Source organism: Anas acuta, chromosome 4, assembly GCF_963932015.1.
Source record: "Anas acuta chromosome 4, bAnaAcu1.1, whole genome shotgun sequence".
Taxonomy (NCBI): Eukaryota; Metazoa; Chordata; class Aves; order Anseriformes; family Anatidae; genus Anas; species Anas acuta.
The window spans coordinates 43420373-43436751 of record NC_088982.1 but is presented as its reverse complement, the minus strand read 5'-3'; the positions used below and the strand labels follow the sequence as shown (position 1 = coordinate 43436751).

Below are 16379 nucleotides of genomic sequence, written 5' to 3'. Positions count from 1 at the left end.
TACCTAAAATGGTTATTTCCACAAGCCTCTTCACTATTACTGCATTTGCTTTTCACTGCAGCTGCTTTTGGATCTTGTGGGTTTTAATGCAGTCTTCATTCTCTTGTCCTGTCTTCTCTTCTCCTCCCTGTGTTTTCTTTTCCCATGTATCTGGGTTCTTGTTGTGTGCACTCAACAGTATCTCCTCCTGCAGAGTCCATTGATGTTCACAGACCAAGCTCAACAGGATGTTATCATGGTTCTAAAGTTCCCATCCAACTCCCCTGTCACTCATGTAGCAGCCAACACCCAGCCAGGTCTGACCAACCCTGCTGTGATCACAGTTACTGCAAATAGGCTATTTGCTGTAAACAAGTGGCATAATCTTCCCGGTAAGTAAATTAAAATAAGTAGCATAAGAAACCACTGCAATCAAGCAGTACATCTATTGTCCCTTCAAAATTTGCTGCCAAACTGTTTTAAATTTAAAGTGTGAAGTGCAAGCCCCGTTCACTGATGTGGCATGCTCTTCACATATGGACTTAGTTTCTCCTTAAAAAGGTAATCTGAACTATTGAATTGTGAGATATGTGGCACACAAAAGGAGTGTAACAACAAACTGTTTCAAAAAAATCCCTCCATGTCATCAAGAAATAAGCAGGAAGACAAAAACAATATATCACTGCTTGATCATAATAAACAGTCACACTATTCCTCTTCAATTTACTCTTCAAACAGATGATGGAAACCTGCACCACATCACATCGAAGAGAATTTCTAAAGCATGCAGAATTTGGCTGAAGTCTTTTCTGCTATCTTTTTCTTGTTTATTATGAACACCATATTCTACTGTTAAAGCCACTCAATGAGAATTACAAGATAAAAATATGTGGGAAGTCAGTTTCTTCTGTGACTGAAACATCCTAAAGTTATTAGGTGCTTATGTATTTGTCAATATGAAAGGAAAACAAGATATCCATTAGCATAGCAATCAATCAAATTCATTATACTTTAAAAAATGTGTTGGACTTGAGAATATAGCCATTCTATTTTCAATTCTAAAGGGACTCATCCTCTTTTCTCTAGCTATGACAGGTTCAGGCCCAAGCCCTGAAAGATAGTTTTATTTGTGTTCTGTGCAGTAAATCTGGTCAAAGGCTTTTCAAAAAAGGGGAAAAAAAGAGTTTCTACTCAAATAACTTACATAGAAAATATTTGCACCAAAGTAATACTCATATCACTAAAATTCCTGCTAAGGTATCTGATTACATTTTGAAAAAAAAGACAGATAACTCCCATGCTTTTTCCTGATTCTTACAAATTACCTCTCAACTTCGTGCAAATAGAAACATCTACGTATTATTTCACCCACCCAAGAAATGCTTAAAAAGAAAGGCGTGAAGGAAGGGAGGAAGGGAGGCTTGTCTAGATAACATAGTATGAGCAAGAACTATTTACAGGGCTCTTGACATTTGTTTGAAAGGAGGATGACAATATACTTTCATACCTTGGATGTGTGACCTTGGGCATATAATACCCAGCCTTTTAAAAATGTCTCTGAGGATGTGCCACAGTCAAGGGAAGAGAAAAGATTCTGAAATGGTAGGAGTTGATTTTGACTTCCTCATAAGCCTGCTGGTTGGTCATCTGTGAGAAAACAAGCAACTGTTGAGAGTAGCAACTGGTTTTTGAGTGTAGTAATCAACTATTATGAGTTGAACGAAACCTTTACATATTGTTTTTTTTTCCCTCTGTTCTGAAAGGGAGAATAGTAATCTGTGCTTTTGAGTCACTATTTTTTTTTTTTTTATTTGGAGATATTTTATGGTTGTCATACCTTTACATAATTCTTGAGAAAACCTACAGTTCAAAATAAAAACCCTGATACCAGCCAGATAAAAAACAGAACCCAACAAAAAAACACTTCACCCCACCTCTGTGAGAGCATCTTGATCAAGCCTGCAGGCCGTTAGTGGTATACCACACTTAAGAGATCCGGATATGGACACCTGAAACTAGTCTTCGCTATTGTTGCCTTCAAATTTTATACCAAAATGGGATTTGCTGAGGTTACAGGTCAGGTATCAGTACTACTCTTTATCTCCTGCTGTGGGCTGAGCATTGTCTTTACTAATGAGGCATCATGATAAGAACATTAAGTTGCCAAGTAACTAGTTGTCAATGATGTGTATTAAAAATATCGTTACTGCTTTTGTAGATGAGTTTGGTGGCTTTGCTGATATCTAATGGCACTAGTACCCAACAGAGGGCCTCTATTTTGTCATGCAGATTTCCTATTTTGTTCTGCATTAGTGTTTCATCACAGCAGAACCTTGACTTCCCAATTTCTCAGGAAACTGTTCAGATGATACTAATTTTTATATTAAGCTATGGAGGATAGTTAGAAAAATCATAGATGTAAGTATTCAGCCATTATGTTTTGTTCCACTTGCAAGAATGTCTTGGGCTGTTTGGTGGGAACTGCTTGCTTTTAGCAAAGCTGTGGAAAAAAAATAGCCTTTTTTTTAGCGCTGAAAGAAAATTCAGGGGGCAAACATCTCACTGTCATGTCAGGTGCTCAGATGAAATGTAGGTCTGCAGAATTATGTATAAACTTCTATGCAAAATTGCAAATAAATGTTTTTTGGTGATAGACGATTCCTTAAATACTATATAAGATTTCCCTGTGTGCATCATAAACTGACATATTAAAAAAAGTCCTTTGTGCTTTACTTGTTCAAAGCAGTGCTTAAAAAGTAAAGGAGAAAATAGTATTTGCTACAGTCAGCAGATGGTTGTCACATTTGTTTTCAGTGCTCTTTACCACTTAATTTTGTTTTGTTGCGACAGGAGAGGTTGCCAGTAAAGCATCTGCTAGAGCTTATGGCTCAGGACCGGAGCTGCTGCTGATGGCATACATTCAGAATAGCACTAATCTAAAATAAATGTTTAATAAGCAGCCTGTGAAAGCACCTGGATTATTTTATTTTTTTTAATGGTGCAGAAGAATCTTGGATGGTTAAAAAAATGGACATAATTTTGATTTATAAAATGTATGTGGCATCACATATTAAAAAAATGCAGAGTTTTAAAATCTTCTTTCCTGAATTCCAGCTCATCAAGGTGCTGTACAAGACCAGCCTTACCAGCTGCCAGTGGAAATCGATCCTCTCATAGGTCTGTCACTTCCTTCTCTCTTTGCGATTCATTAAGCTCTGTATGGTGGCCCTGAAGTGTAGATTACGGTTGTTTTTCACTTGCTGGTTGCTGGGAATGGAATTTTCCTGATAAACCATTTGCATGCAAATTGGAATGCAATGAGCTGTGGCTATGCTGGTATTTCATCAACTCCCCCTCGTTGGTTTGCCTAATTTGAACAGGCCTAGGACGCGTGTCAGTGAAAATTAATATGGATGCTGTAATAATGTGTGATTGAGAATGTGCATGAAGTACTGTCAGGATAATATTGGATCTTTTCATCACTCAGACTTGTTGATGAGCAGGAGCGAGGCACGTTATGATGAATTGGTGCACTGGTAATGTGATGGAGCTCCTTTGCTGAGGAAATTTTCATAATAACAGTGGGGTTCTTAACTGCACCGTGTTGTGAAAAATAAAACCATGGTGCCAGGGTTTCATCATTAAAGGAGATCAATCCTTTCTTCATAGACCTGCTGTTCAGGCAGAGGGGATTAATGTGTAATTGCAAAGCGGTTTCAAAGTTGAAATATATTGCCCACTCGGTTTTAGTATTGAGATATTAGTATTCATTTTTCAAGGGTATTGCATCTTTTGATCACCATCACTAGTTAAATTTGTGTATGTTTTTCTTTTATTAAAAAGGGGTGGAGGAATGTCTAACTTCTATTTAATGACTCAGTGTAATAGATTCAATTCATGACTTTTTATTATAGAGGTTTATTAGTTTATATAGAGCTGATTTTTCTATTAGCATGGTTAGAGTTTGGTCAGTTCTTTCATAGCAGCGCCATACTTTGGGGAGTGTATCCTTGACTGTAACTTGGGAGCATGTAGCCTGGCAAATGGAGCCTTCAAAGTGATCAACACCCGAAAAGTCTTTACAACCTAGCCCCCAAACATAAACAAATTGCACAACAGTTCACAGGAGAACAAAAGAGATTCTCCCCCCCTCCCTCCCCCCCCAATTATATTAGAGTACAAACTTAGCTCTGTTTTTTAAACTGTCAATGGTAATTTAAGTGAAAAAGAACTAAAGCAAACAGATATACAAGTATGGAACAGAACAAAAATGAACTTCTCTAGATAGGGTGGAATGAGCATTTTGTCAGCCAGTGAGAATTAATTTCAAAACTGAGTATACACATCAGTAGGAACTGCATAGTATCGGTCTATAGATACAGATTGTTGCTGTGTAGCCATTTTGCTAGATAAGCTCTATGATAATTAAGTCAGGAACACTCTGGGCATATTAAATCATTTTACAGAGCTGATAAAATTGAAATGTTTTCCGAAAGTTTTTTGCAATCAATTCCCTCTGAATAATGGAGTAATTATAATTTATAATGAGTAAAACATGTGCTGTAACTCTGTTTTACTTCTTGAAATAGATTTCATCCAAAAATATGTTTGGAGCAGGAAATGTGTGTTCTTTAAAGCCTGCAATCAAATAGATCTTAAAAACAAATATCACAGTAAAAAAATTCAAACCAGACAACAAATCACACTGAGCCTGATGATTTTTCTACCCTTTGTGAAGAATGAATTTCTTATTATCACTTACATTTTTCACAATTTTCAAGATTAAAATACCATTTTTAGGCATATCTTTACTTTAAAATATATTTTTCTTTGGTATAAGCACCTTTAAAATTAACATTATACGTTCTGAAAAATGTTTTAAATTCTCTTCATACAATAGATCTCAAATCAGCCTTGTGATTACAATCGACATAGTTTAAAAGGTTTAAAGGTTTCTTTGTCACTGTTAAGTAGCATCATTGGGTACAAGCAAGTAATTATGTAGATAATATTAAAGGTTCTTAATTGTGGCTAGACACATTTACCTAGAAATGGCACCTAAGAGGACTACAAAATTACACTTTTATGGTTATAGCAGGAATCTTGTTGCTGTCTTAGTCATAAGGAGGAATTCACATTTTCCTCATTTTCTAGTTGCACAGGAAGATATAAAACAGTAATGTCTGATATGATGTAGATTATAGACCTCTTTTTTTAGATGAAAAGTCTTTTCAAAGTCTTAGCTATACTGAATACGTTGATCTGAACGTTTCTTTGGTTTTATTTGCCATTATTTTGCCACAGTAATAAAGAGCGCTTCACTGTGCATTTATTAAGCACTGTTGTTGCTCTTTAAGTGGTCCCCGCAGTGATCAATGCTCTGTTATGTGTTACCTGCACAGCAAGTAACAGTACCTTACAGAATTATTTGCTACCAATATGGACAACACGGTATCAACGTTTTATACATAATGAAAGCATAAATAAGTTAAGGCTTTGATACAGAGTAAATGGAATAAGCGCAAAGCTTAGGGGATGGTTAGCCTCTGAGAATGGAAAGAAGATAAGAACAAATTGTCGAGAAGAACACTGGACCAGTACAGAGACAGGGCCCACAGTCCACCTGGAATGGAAGTGATGGTGCTTTGAGCAGTTGGCAGACAAACCCAGGCTAAGGAGAACTTATTTACCTGGGATGGGAGCCAGGTTCCCTCAAGAACAAAGCATATTAAAAGTTCTCTTTACAGAGTAGGATGTTCATGGTATATACCTATTGGGACCTATATAAACATACATGAATGCATCAATTAATAAGACAAAATATAATACAAAAATATGTTCCTTGATTAATGTCCATTCTGTTGGTTCACAATACAAGATTACATGAAAAAAAAAAAAAAAACAACAAAAAATAAAAAACAAAAAACACAGCAGGTGACCAAAGTAGGATAAATATTATTTCTCAGCTCAAAAGCAGGCTGTGGATATGAGATCGTTAATTTCTGTGCAGTGCTCAAAATGTGCGAAGTGCTCTGTAAGAGCCTGGTGGTAATATTTGTTGCTGTTATTCTTTTTAAATTACAATGCTTGCAATGAAACACTACTTGTATACAGTTTAAAAATCATAAGTCTGTTCTTTGCTGCATCGAAGCCACTATATAGCACTGTACATACACATTTTTAATTTCCTATGCTAGAAATTTTGGGGTGGGAAGCTTATTACATTTTTATGTATTTTTCATTTTTGCAGTCTTTCATTTATATTTGTCAGTTACATTTTACTTAAAGAAAGGATTTCCTCTATTTTAGAATATATAGTACCAGGTATTATCATTGTTCCCAGAAGTGTAATTAGTATTTTATAGTAAAAACAGAAAGGAAATATCCCTGCCACAAAAACAAGTAACAGCAGTAAGAAATAGTTCTGGTGTGAGCATAAAGATTCTAAAATGTGCTTTTGTTCTTTGTACGTGGATGCTGAAATTTATTGATTTCTGTGTCTTTCTGTTCAGCCAGCAATACAGGTATGCATAGAAGGCAAATCACTGACCTTTTAGACCAAAGCATTCAGGTACATTCCCAGTGTTTTGTCATCACCTCTGATAATCGTTACATCTTGGTCTGTGGCTTCTGGGACAAGAGTTTCCGAGTTTATTCTACCGACTCAGGTAATGTATTTTTAAAATACGGGAATAGCCTGAATGATTTTCTGTTCATCATCATCCTACTGTTTCAAATAAAGAAAGAATGGGGAGGGAGAAAGGGGGTGGGAGGAGAGAGTAGAGTGTGGAGTGTGTTTATTCACCTACTGATAAATATTTGTCAGATCTTTTCTTTCTACCTCTACTGTGTATTGTATACCATCATGTTTTTTGTTTTTGTTTTTGTCTTTTTTGAATGATGGCAGACATAAGACAAGGAGCTCTTATTTAGCCATAGCATCACACTTCAAATCCATATGACTGTGTGAGAGGCATGCCTGCTCTTACATTGTAGTTTCACAAATAAATGCCTCTAATGGGTTTTTGTGAAGCTTGGTATATGAGGAGAATTAACTATACTTAAAGCACCTACTTGAATTTAACTCTGGTTGGCTTTAAGCACCAGAGATTTTCTTTAAGGAAATACAGGCAAGCATCATAGAATAAGTACAAACCCTTCTACTTAAGTTCCAAAGTGAAGTCTTGAAATCTGGCAAAGGAATACTCATGAAAACCTTTGAAAGCTACGATATACTAGAAAAATTGATCTGGAGCTACTGAATTCTTTTGTATAACATAAGCTGATCAAAGTAATGGGTAGCAGTAAAATTAGTCTGTCAACCGGCATGTATCCAAACAGCTGAAGTCACTCATGTATCATGCTAAATAGAAAAGAACCTTTGAGTGTAAGAGCTGCGGGAATTTAAATCCTATGGAGCCCCCAGAAAAATAGTTATGATTTTCTCCCTTTCATTATCTTATAATGGGAATAGCGACCTCACTGCAAGGTACTTCTTTGGGATTAATGACCCAGTGTGGTTAATGTGTGTGTGTGTGCCATCAAGCTTTCCAGTAAGTTATTAATCTGTAGGGAATATCCTACATGTTTGTCATCATTTCTTAAATACATTAGTTAATGGTGTTTTTCACACTTGGCAAACCAAAATATTTTACAAAATAGGATGGTCTTTTATGCAAATCTGTTAAGACTAAATCTCATGGCATATTTTAGCAGTACAACATATCTGTCATTTTTGCACTCTTAAGACCTTAAGTATAAATGAGAAGTTCCATTTGCTTTATGTTGACTGGCTACAATTCATTATACAGACATCTGGTTAGACCTGTTTTACTTTAATTTTCTCACTGATGTCACAAATTTTCATGAAACCTGTGAATTTAAAGATCTCCAGAAAATTTAGTTAGCTACAATAAATAGTGTATATCCTTGATTTATATGAACAGATAGCTTTCTTTTGATGTTGGAGGATTTATTTTATCTTATTTCTATGGAAGGAAGCTATATTATTTCACCTGTATCTGTCTTAACTATGCATGCTTCATTAAGTTATGTCCTCTGTGCGTAAGTCAGATATGCTAGGCACCTTGATACTAGCATAACTAATTATGATATAAAACAAAGCACAGTTGTCAAAAAAGTTGCAAAAAAGTCATCTTCTGTGTGTCTCCTGTTTGTCTATATAGCAACTCTAGCTCTAGCTTAAATCAGGTAAATTCAGTTGTAGTTTATTTTGCTTGGAATTAAAATGAGACTAGAGCAGTGAAATGCTTACTCTGAAATCAGCAGAAGAGCAAGGGAGAAAGGTGATATGATCAGTAAAGCATAATAGCAAGTTATCACAAGAGTTGAATTCAATTATATTTTGCTCTTACAGGAAAAGAGGACCTTTCTCCTATTAGATTTTGGGGGTTTTGTTTTTAGCAGGAAATACTTTTAACATAAATCATGGGTTCTCAGCACAGCTAGCACAGCAGAAGCACAATAAAACCTTCCTCCAGCAGTGGTAATGATTTCTAGACAGCTTTTGAGATTCAGTAGTGCAGAGATTTGAGTCTTATTTTTATTTTAATTATTTGTAGCACAGCTGTCAAATAAAACATTAACTAGAAAATTTGTTCTGTCAAAAAGGGATATCTGAGTGAGTATGGTAATGTTTGATATTACTTGATATTACCGTATGAAGAGGACAACTCATATTAAAGGAAAGAAAAGAAAGTTGAGGAACTCTTATGAGATTAATGATTTTTTTTTACTAATATGAAGAAGAAAACAAACAAAAGTGTATTTTTTACTTTGATGATTTTGATGGAATTGACTGAACCTTTGCTCCTTGATAGCAAAGTTAAACTAGTAAGTACAACTACATGAACAACTGTCAAACAAATAGCCTTGAAAAATGTTTGTTTTCAAGAACAGAACCTATAAACATAGAGTATAATTGAAAGAGAAATCTCTATAACTCAGCAATGTTTATAACATAAACTTGTGTTCTAAGAGCATAAATCACCTCAGGTATTTGAATACCTAAGGGTATATAACTGAAAAATATGTCATATAGCTAAATTACTTTCAAATCTAAACCAGGTAATTGCCAACTTGAATTTTCAAGGAAAAACATGCACTTTTTAAGATGTTCTTGTGTGTTGCCAAAAGGAGGTTATGTTGCCCATGAGTGTTTCATTGCTCCCTTCCCAGCTCTGAAGTTCAGTAATTTCTTCTGACCAAATCTGTTGACTGGTCAGCATCTGAGACACTTAAGTGACATCTTTGGCCCAAAGCAAAGCCTTGTTATACAGAGGTGACTGCTTTAGAGTGCTGTTATAGACTTACAGAGGTTAGTGATAGGAAGACCTACTTGATCACTCTCCTTAGAGATACAAGGTAGATCTGTACTGTAGGTATGCCTTCATGGGTTTTGTCCCTTCCAGTCTGAACATGCTCATGCGATAATAACTCATTTCACAATTTCTCTTGGAGGATTCTACTTAACTTATGAGTTTTGCCAGTGTTTCATTCTAAATCCTATGTATAAGTTTCCTTTAAATTAAATTTCCTTTAAATTATATCATTCTATTCTGTTTTCTCTTCATGTACCAATGTAAATAATCCTCCTTTTTGGAAGATACTCACACCTATCTCTTGCTTTTGCTGGTTTTCTCCACTTTAATGCAATTAACTTTTTGATCTTCTGTTATAAATCAGGTTATTGACATCCTTGTTCTCATTTAGGTCTATTCATTATTAAGTGTTATGTAGTTATTAGTTATGAATACAATGCCCTTGTAGTGTGTAGAAAGAGCTATGAATGCTTTCCACTACCCATACTATGTGATTGACCAACTATCGTTAATTCATGCACCACAAGATGTTATTGAGATGTGCCTAATTTGAGTCGCAACACTAATTTGTGTTGCTACTTGTCACATTACTAGTTATTATTTTTAAACACTTTTCAGAGCATTTTAATTCAAGTACAGTAGTACTGAAATCCTTCCCCCTTATCCCCCCCTCTTTTTTTTTTCATATATCATTGATTCTGCTAAAGCAGGATCTCTTTTATCCCTTCTGTTCTTCCGAATTCTTTACTAAGTCCAAAATACAAATGGGTGCATGGTCATTAAGGCTAAGAAAACCTATGTTACTGGTTAGTGGCATCACACTCCCTTGTGTTGTTGGATGCAGAATTTGGCCTAGCCCAAGTTACCTGAATGGGCCAAATAGGCTCATACGAAGCATGTGTGGGTATATCTTTTGTCCTTTCCCAACAAGATCTGCAATTGTCAGGCTTCAGCATATCTAGTGAGATGGATTTTAGTGCTCACACTCTCATTTCATAGAACCATAAATGCTGCTGACAGATCCAGAAACCAGTGAGGCCCCTGAAGTGTTTGCTGTGTAGGAGCCAGTCTCTGGCAAGTGATCTCTTTGTCTTCAGCCAGATATTGAAGAAGGAGCTTTCCCCACCTGTTTGTTCTCCCTCTGGCAGGGTGGTCTGGCAGAGATCTTCACTGTCAGCCTTACACATGTTCAATCTTCCACATGCAAATTCGCTTTGCATGAGCATCCAAATTTACATTTTTATCTCAAAATATTGTCCAGTTTAGTTAACATTAAAGAGTAATTGTGATGTTCATGTTTATGTAGACTCCTGAAGGACACATTTTTAAATGCCTGAGATTTCCTTTCCTTTTAACGTTATATGTGCCTGACAAGGGCGCACATATTTGTCCTATACGAATAGATAAGTGTTGTTATCCTTTTATCCTTTTTTTTTTTCTTCTGTGTTTGTTTTCAGAGATTTTATGGATATTACAGGATTTTTTAAAAGGGAAGGATGTTGGTTGAAATAAATGTAATTTTTTTTTAACTGAATCTCTTTTTTTTTCTGTTTAAGGATATGCTCAGTAGCTGGATATGCTATAATTTGTAGGCAATTCTCATACTACCAATTTCTTATGGGTCCTAAATGTTCTGTAACATCTTCTGCTTCCATTTCCCACATCATCGTCATATTTGTATTTTTCCTGTCATTTTCTTCGTAAACTTAAAGAAAAACCATGACATGATTGGCCTTTGAATTAAATATGATCTTTATGGACTGAAGCCTTTTTTTTAGAGCTTTTATATAGACTAATGCACTTTTTAATTGTTTCCATCAAGTTAAGAAAAAAAGTACTACTATCCACTATAGTTTTTCTTTGAACCTATTTTTAAACAGAAAATATTTCTGAAACATTTTGTAATGTAGTTAATGTGCCTGGCAAAGCATTAAAGTGTACTTTTAAAACAAAGGATTTTATTTGTTTCAGGGAGACTGATACAAGTAATATTTGGCCACTGGGATGTTGTAACCTGTCTTGCTCGTTCTGAATCCTATATTGGAGGAAATTGTTATATTCTGTCAGGATCACGTGATGCAACACTGCTGCTTTGGTACTGGAATGGCAAAACTAACATCATTGGTGATAATCCAAGAGGTAAGCAAAACCTGTTTTATAAGGAAGTTGTCTGAAAATGACTTGGATGAACATCTTGTGAGACAGAATTTTAGGAAATGCTGATGTCAAAATACAGTGTTTCCTTTTTGTAGTTGTGGTCAGTTCTAGTTTAAATGTAAAAGTTGAGTATAAACAGTGCTTGTTTTACAGCAAGTGTAGAGATTTTTAAAGTCAACAGATGCTGAGCATTACAAATACATTCTTGGTCTTGTCACTCATTCACATGGGGATGAGTGGCTCTGGGAGGGAGAGGAAGGAACTAGTGTGATTCCTTTTCAGTCTGGGTAGATCTTTTTCTCTCCACGTGATGATTTCATGACAGACCTGCATTTGGATTGCTTAAAACAAATGATACATCACTCCAATGCAGACTGTGTTCTATGCAACTGTAATCTGATGCTCATAGATTCTCATAGTGGTATCTCAGCTATCAATAACGTTATTCAACTACTGCATTTTAACTTAGACCATGGTCATTGTAATGAGATGTGTAATGGCCTGAGCTGGATATTTAGGTGAAAGAAGTGCAGACACATGGGAAGGATTAAAGAAGCACGCAAAAACTTATTTCACACTTTGGTAGAGCGCTATGAGCTTAATCCTTGCTGTCATGTACTAGGCATTTTAATTGGTTCCAGTGCAAGCAACTAGGCTCAAACCATATAATCAAACTAATAAGTCAGAGTAATGCTGCTTCCGCCTAATTCAGTTAAAATTGCTCCTCAACCAAATTCACTTCACACTTCCCAAAGATTTCGATATCTTCCGTCTTCCTCCACTTCCCAAGGAATCCCAAATCTTATTACTTATGGAAACTCAGTCTTTTAACTCATCATTTTCTGTGGAAAATAATGAAACTACATGACCGTTCAATGTAACTGTGCCTGCATTATATACTAGACAAGGTAGAAAGTGATCTTGTAATTATGCTGCTTTTACTCATCACAAAAAATAATTTCTGATTCCCAAAACAAAGAAGGCAGACATATAGCTTGAGAAAAATCCTGAAAGAGACAGTTCACAGCTCAGAGTTCAGGCTTTTTAGATAGCTGGTGAGAACTTACCTGTGTGAGTGGAGGGGGACATCATGGCCAAATAATGGTTCTGTTCTCCTTGTTTAGCCAAAAAGAAAATGGCCTGAGTAGGAAGGGGTGAGAAGCTGTATATTCTGTCTTTCTTCAGAAGAGTGTTTTCTGCCATTCACTCAGTCTTCTCTGACTAGTAAGAACTTATGTCTGCAAAAGACAAAATGGACATTTGGAGAACAAGAAGTACTGTTACATCTGGCAGATGTAACAATTAGCTTATGATTTCATATAATGTCAACAATTATCCATCATCCTCCAAGTTATTCAGTTTGGTTGCGTGTTTCATGCTCAGTCTATTACCCAACTGGATTTATGGGAAGGGAAGGGAAGGGAAGGGAAGGGAAGGGAAGGGAAGGGAAGGGAAGGGAAGGGAAGGGAAGGGAAGGGAAGGGAAGGGAAGGGAAGGGAAGGGAAGGGAAGGGAAGGGAAGGGAAGGGAAGGGAAGGGAAGGGAAGGGAAGGGAAGGGAAGGGAAGGGAAGGGAAGGGAAGGGAAGGGAAGGGAAGGGAAGGGAAGGGAAGGGAAGAGGGAAGGGGAGGGGAGGGAAGGGGAGGGGAGGGGAGGGGAGGGGAGGGGAGGGGAGGGGAGGGGAGGGGAGGGGAGGGGAGGGGAGGGGAGGGAAGGGAAGGGAAGGGAAGGGAAGGGAAGGGAAGGGAAGGGAAGGGAAGGGAAGGGAAGGGAAGGGAAGGGAAGGGAAGGGAAGGGAAGGGAAGGGAAGGGAAGGGAAGGGAAGGGAAGGGAAGGGAAGGGAAGGGAAGGGAAGGGAAGGGAAGGGGGGAGATGGTTCAATTAACGCTGCATCCTGTGAACTATTCTGAAGAAGCACAACTGTTTAATATCGGAATAAATATCTGACTAACATGTAAATTGTTTGATGTTCGTTGTGCATTTGAGAACTATTCAAAAATTGCACAAGATTCAGAGGTTCCAGTCATGAAATCACAGGAACTTCAGGCAGAATATGTAAGCAATCTATCAGAATTATTCCTCCAACAGTCTGATTCAAGGGATGGGACCTTTTGAAATGTCTAGCATAATTTTATGAGCATTGCTAAATAAATATGGCGTTGGTTGAGGAACAAAATCTCTGCACATACTTTATATGTATGTATTTTGTAATCTGTCAATTTAAAGAAAATGCAAACTTTGCACTATTTTTGCAGAGCTTGTAGACCTGGAAACTCCCAAAAGTCTGTGAAAGGCATTTAAGAGCTTGACAGATTAGTCAAGTAAGCTTGTAAATCCTAAAGGGAAAAGCTGTCCTTTTGAGGAGCAAACTCAAGATACTCCTCGATGAAGGAATGAACATCTGTAGGAGTCTCCTTACACTGTTTTCAAGGCTTGCAAGAACAGCCCATCTTAGCAATTTCCAGGCCTGTCCCGAGAAGTTCTTGTTGAGTACTTGGCACAGGATTTGAGACTCGCCTGTTTTGTGAACAAGGCTTTGAGGCTATGGGTTCCTTTATGACCTTGGCAGATCACATGCTCAGATTTTGTAGCTAGTAGTGTCCGACTAGAGTAGGTCTGTATGTTTTGTTTTAATCCATTGACCATCTTCTCTAATGCAAATGTCTAAGATACTGAAGTTTTGCAGTTTTCAAAGTTAATGCTAGATTATTTTAACTACTGATGATTGTCTTTGTTTATAATTACTAGACCTACTAAACTTGCACTTTAAGGGAGATACAATGGTTCCTATGAATTCTATTTATTTATTTATTTGTGATGTAGCATGCCTGGAAAGCTTTGTAATGAATTGGAATCTCATGGCACTATATATTGGCCTAGAAGTGTATAGCAAAAGACAGTTTCTGCTTCAAAGAGATGGTAATCTGGGGATTTAATTTTTCCCAGAAATAGCTTTCTATAGGCGTCTCTGTTCAATCAATTATTTTATTTTTTTTTTGAAAACACAAATAAAAAGAGCTGGTTTTGCTTAGTTCTGATTTTGTCAGAAATGGAAAGCACCAGTAGATTTGTTGGGTTTTGAGTTCCATTACTGGAACTGTATCTTTGATCCATTTGTGGGATGCTATTTAACTTGTCTGATGTTGTTTCTTTGTGTTTGAAGCTTATGATTTTTTTTTTTTTACCTTGATGTGTATTTTATTCATGCTTTAAATGATCGTTATTCATTGTAATTTTAGATGCTCTTGGAGTTGATACTTTCATATTTTTTCTTTATTTAATTATCTCTAATTTCTATCTTAAAAATGACTTACTGGCAACAGGCATCTAAATAGCCATGATTGTAGCCAAATCATGAAGCTAGAGAGGTCTGAGCAAAATAATCTAAACCAGGAACATTTCTTTCCTTCTTTCATAGTTCCTGGTGCCTCTGATATATATCAGTCATCAGACCAGTATGACCAAGTTACCCTAAATATTATCCCATTGGGCACCCACTACTCCAACCAGTTACATTTTATTTTAGTTCCTTTATCTGGTTTCATTACTTTAGGAAGCACTGGGCTCTTGATCTCTGGCTGCATGTATTCATGTTTTAGAATGGTACTTAACTCAAGCTGACAAGCCAGGTGGGCTATGCCATACGTGATAAATAAGTGTTTTGTTTGATAGTCTTTATCAAGGACAATTTTCTGGCCAACTGGACTGTATGGAAAAATTCTTTACATTTTTGGTTTAACAGAAGAAATATGTTACTGAAATAGTCATTATTTACATTCTTTAATTTTTAACTTTTAAGCTGACCTCTTAGAGAAATGATACCTATGCAGTCTCACTGTCTGCTTACTTTATATACCTCTCGATTGCATTGATCAATTTAAGCCAAATTTGATGAATTTAAATCTCAAAGATACAAATTCCTACATGGGACACATCTGCTGGAAACTATTTTTATTCTTCACCAAACAGCTTGATTACATTTAGGTTAAGTCCTTTTTTCCTTCTTCTCAAATTAAAACCTGAAATTCAAAAAATACTCCACCATGCTCTTTGATCAAATGTAGGGTTTATTCTTTCTAAATAAATTGTTTTGGAAAATGTGGAAACATGGCAGTACTTCACTTCGGTGCACAGGCATTTTCTCTTGCAGAAATGTTTTTGTGGACAATTTCTGACCAAGCCTTGAAATAATTAAAAACAGAGCAAAGTATCTGAAATAGTCGTATCCTTTAGAAAAGCCCTGAGCCATGTTAAGTTCACATTAATTAGCATAATTTACTGTGGAGATGTGAAGTCACTTTGGATAGCATAAGGGCCTTTTATATTTCTCTGCTTGGCATGGGGCTGGCTTTGGGAGGTGGGGGAGGCAGGAGGGAGAGGATGCAAACCCTCCCCTTAGTACTCCTTGAAGCCCATGTGTGATCTCTGTCACAAGGTTGGCTTTTGCATATTTAGAGACTCTGATCTAATAGCAAAGTCCCACTTGGGGACGTGACATAGTGCTTCAGAACTCATGGTATTCCCGAATACGGTGGTGTTATATGCATAGGGTACTCAGAGAGGGCGGTGCACTTGCAGAAGCATGCGAGGTTTTGCACTTGGCCAGCCTAGTGAGATGGGATGGAGGGGAGGCGAGAAGTGGGGGGTGGCAGGGAGGGAAACAGATGAGAGGATTCATTTGCATACAAATGGTCTGCATCACTTTCAGATCCTACTCTCTCTTTGAAGCTCAAGTGGCAACTCAGTGTTTGGACATTTCCTAGGTTGAGGGATTGCATTTTACTTTGTAATGACTGATACATAGGAAACAAAGCTGACAGGAACTTTGGTCACTTTTCCCAAAGAAAGCTTTGGGAAAACTACATCAAAACCATTCTTGAGTGATGTTTGTCAACCTGCTATTA

General features: G+C 36.8%; 1 protein-coding gene across 3 annotated transcripts in view; it reads left to right on the top strand.

Moving 5' to 3' along the window:
- Positions 1-16379, top strand: part of LRBA (LPS responsive beige-like anchor protein) — a 391035-nt gene that overhangs the window by 350283 nt on the left and 24373 nt on the right. For 2 of the 3 annotated variants that reach the window (XM_068680931.1, XM_068680930.1), the window contains exons 50-53: positions 179-371; positions 3094-3156; positions 6492-6647; positions 11292-11459. In XM_068680931.1, the coding sequence (XP_068537032.1) occupies positions 179-371; positions 3094-3156; positions 6492-6647; positions 11292-11459 (580 nt within the window). The remainder of the gene's footprint in view (positions 1-178; positions 372-3093; positions 3157-6491; positions 6648-11291; positions 11460-16379) is intronic. The other variant, XM_068680932.1, reaches the window with a different exon arrangement.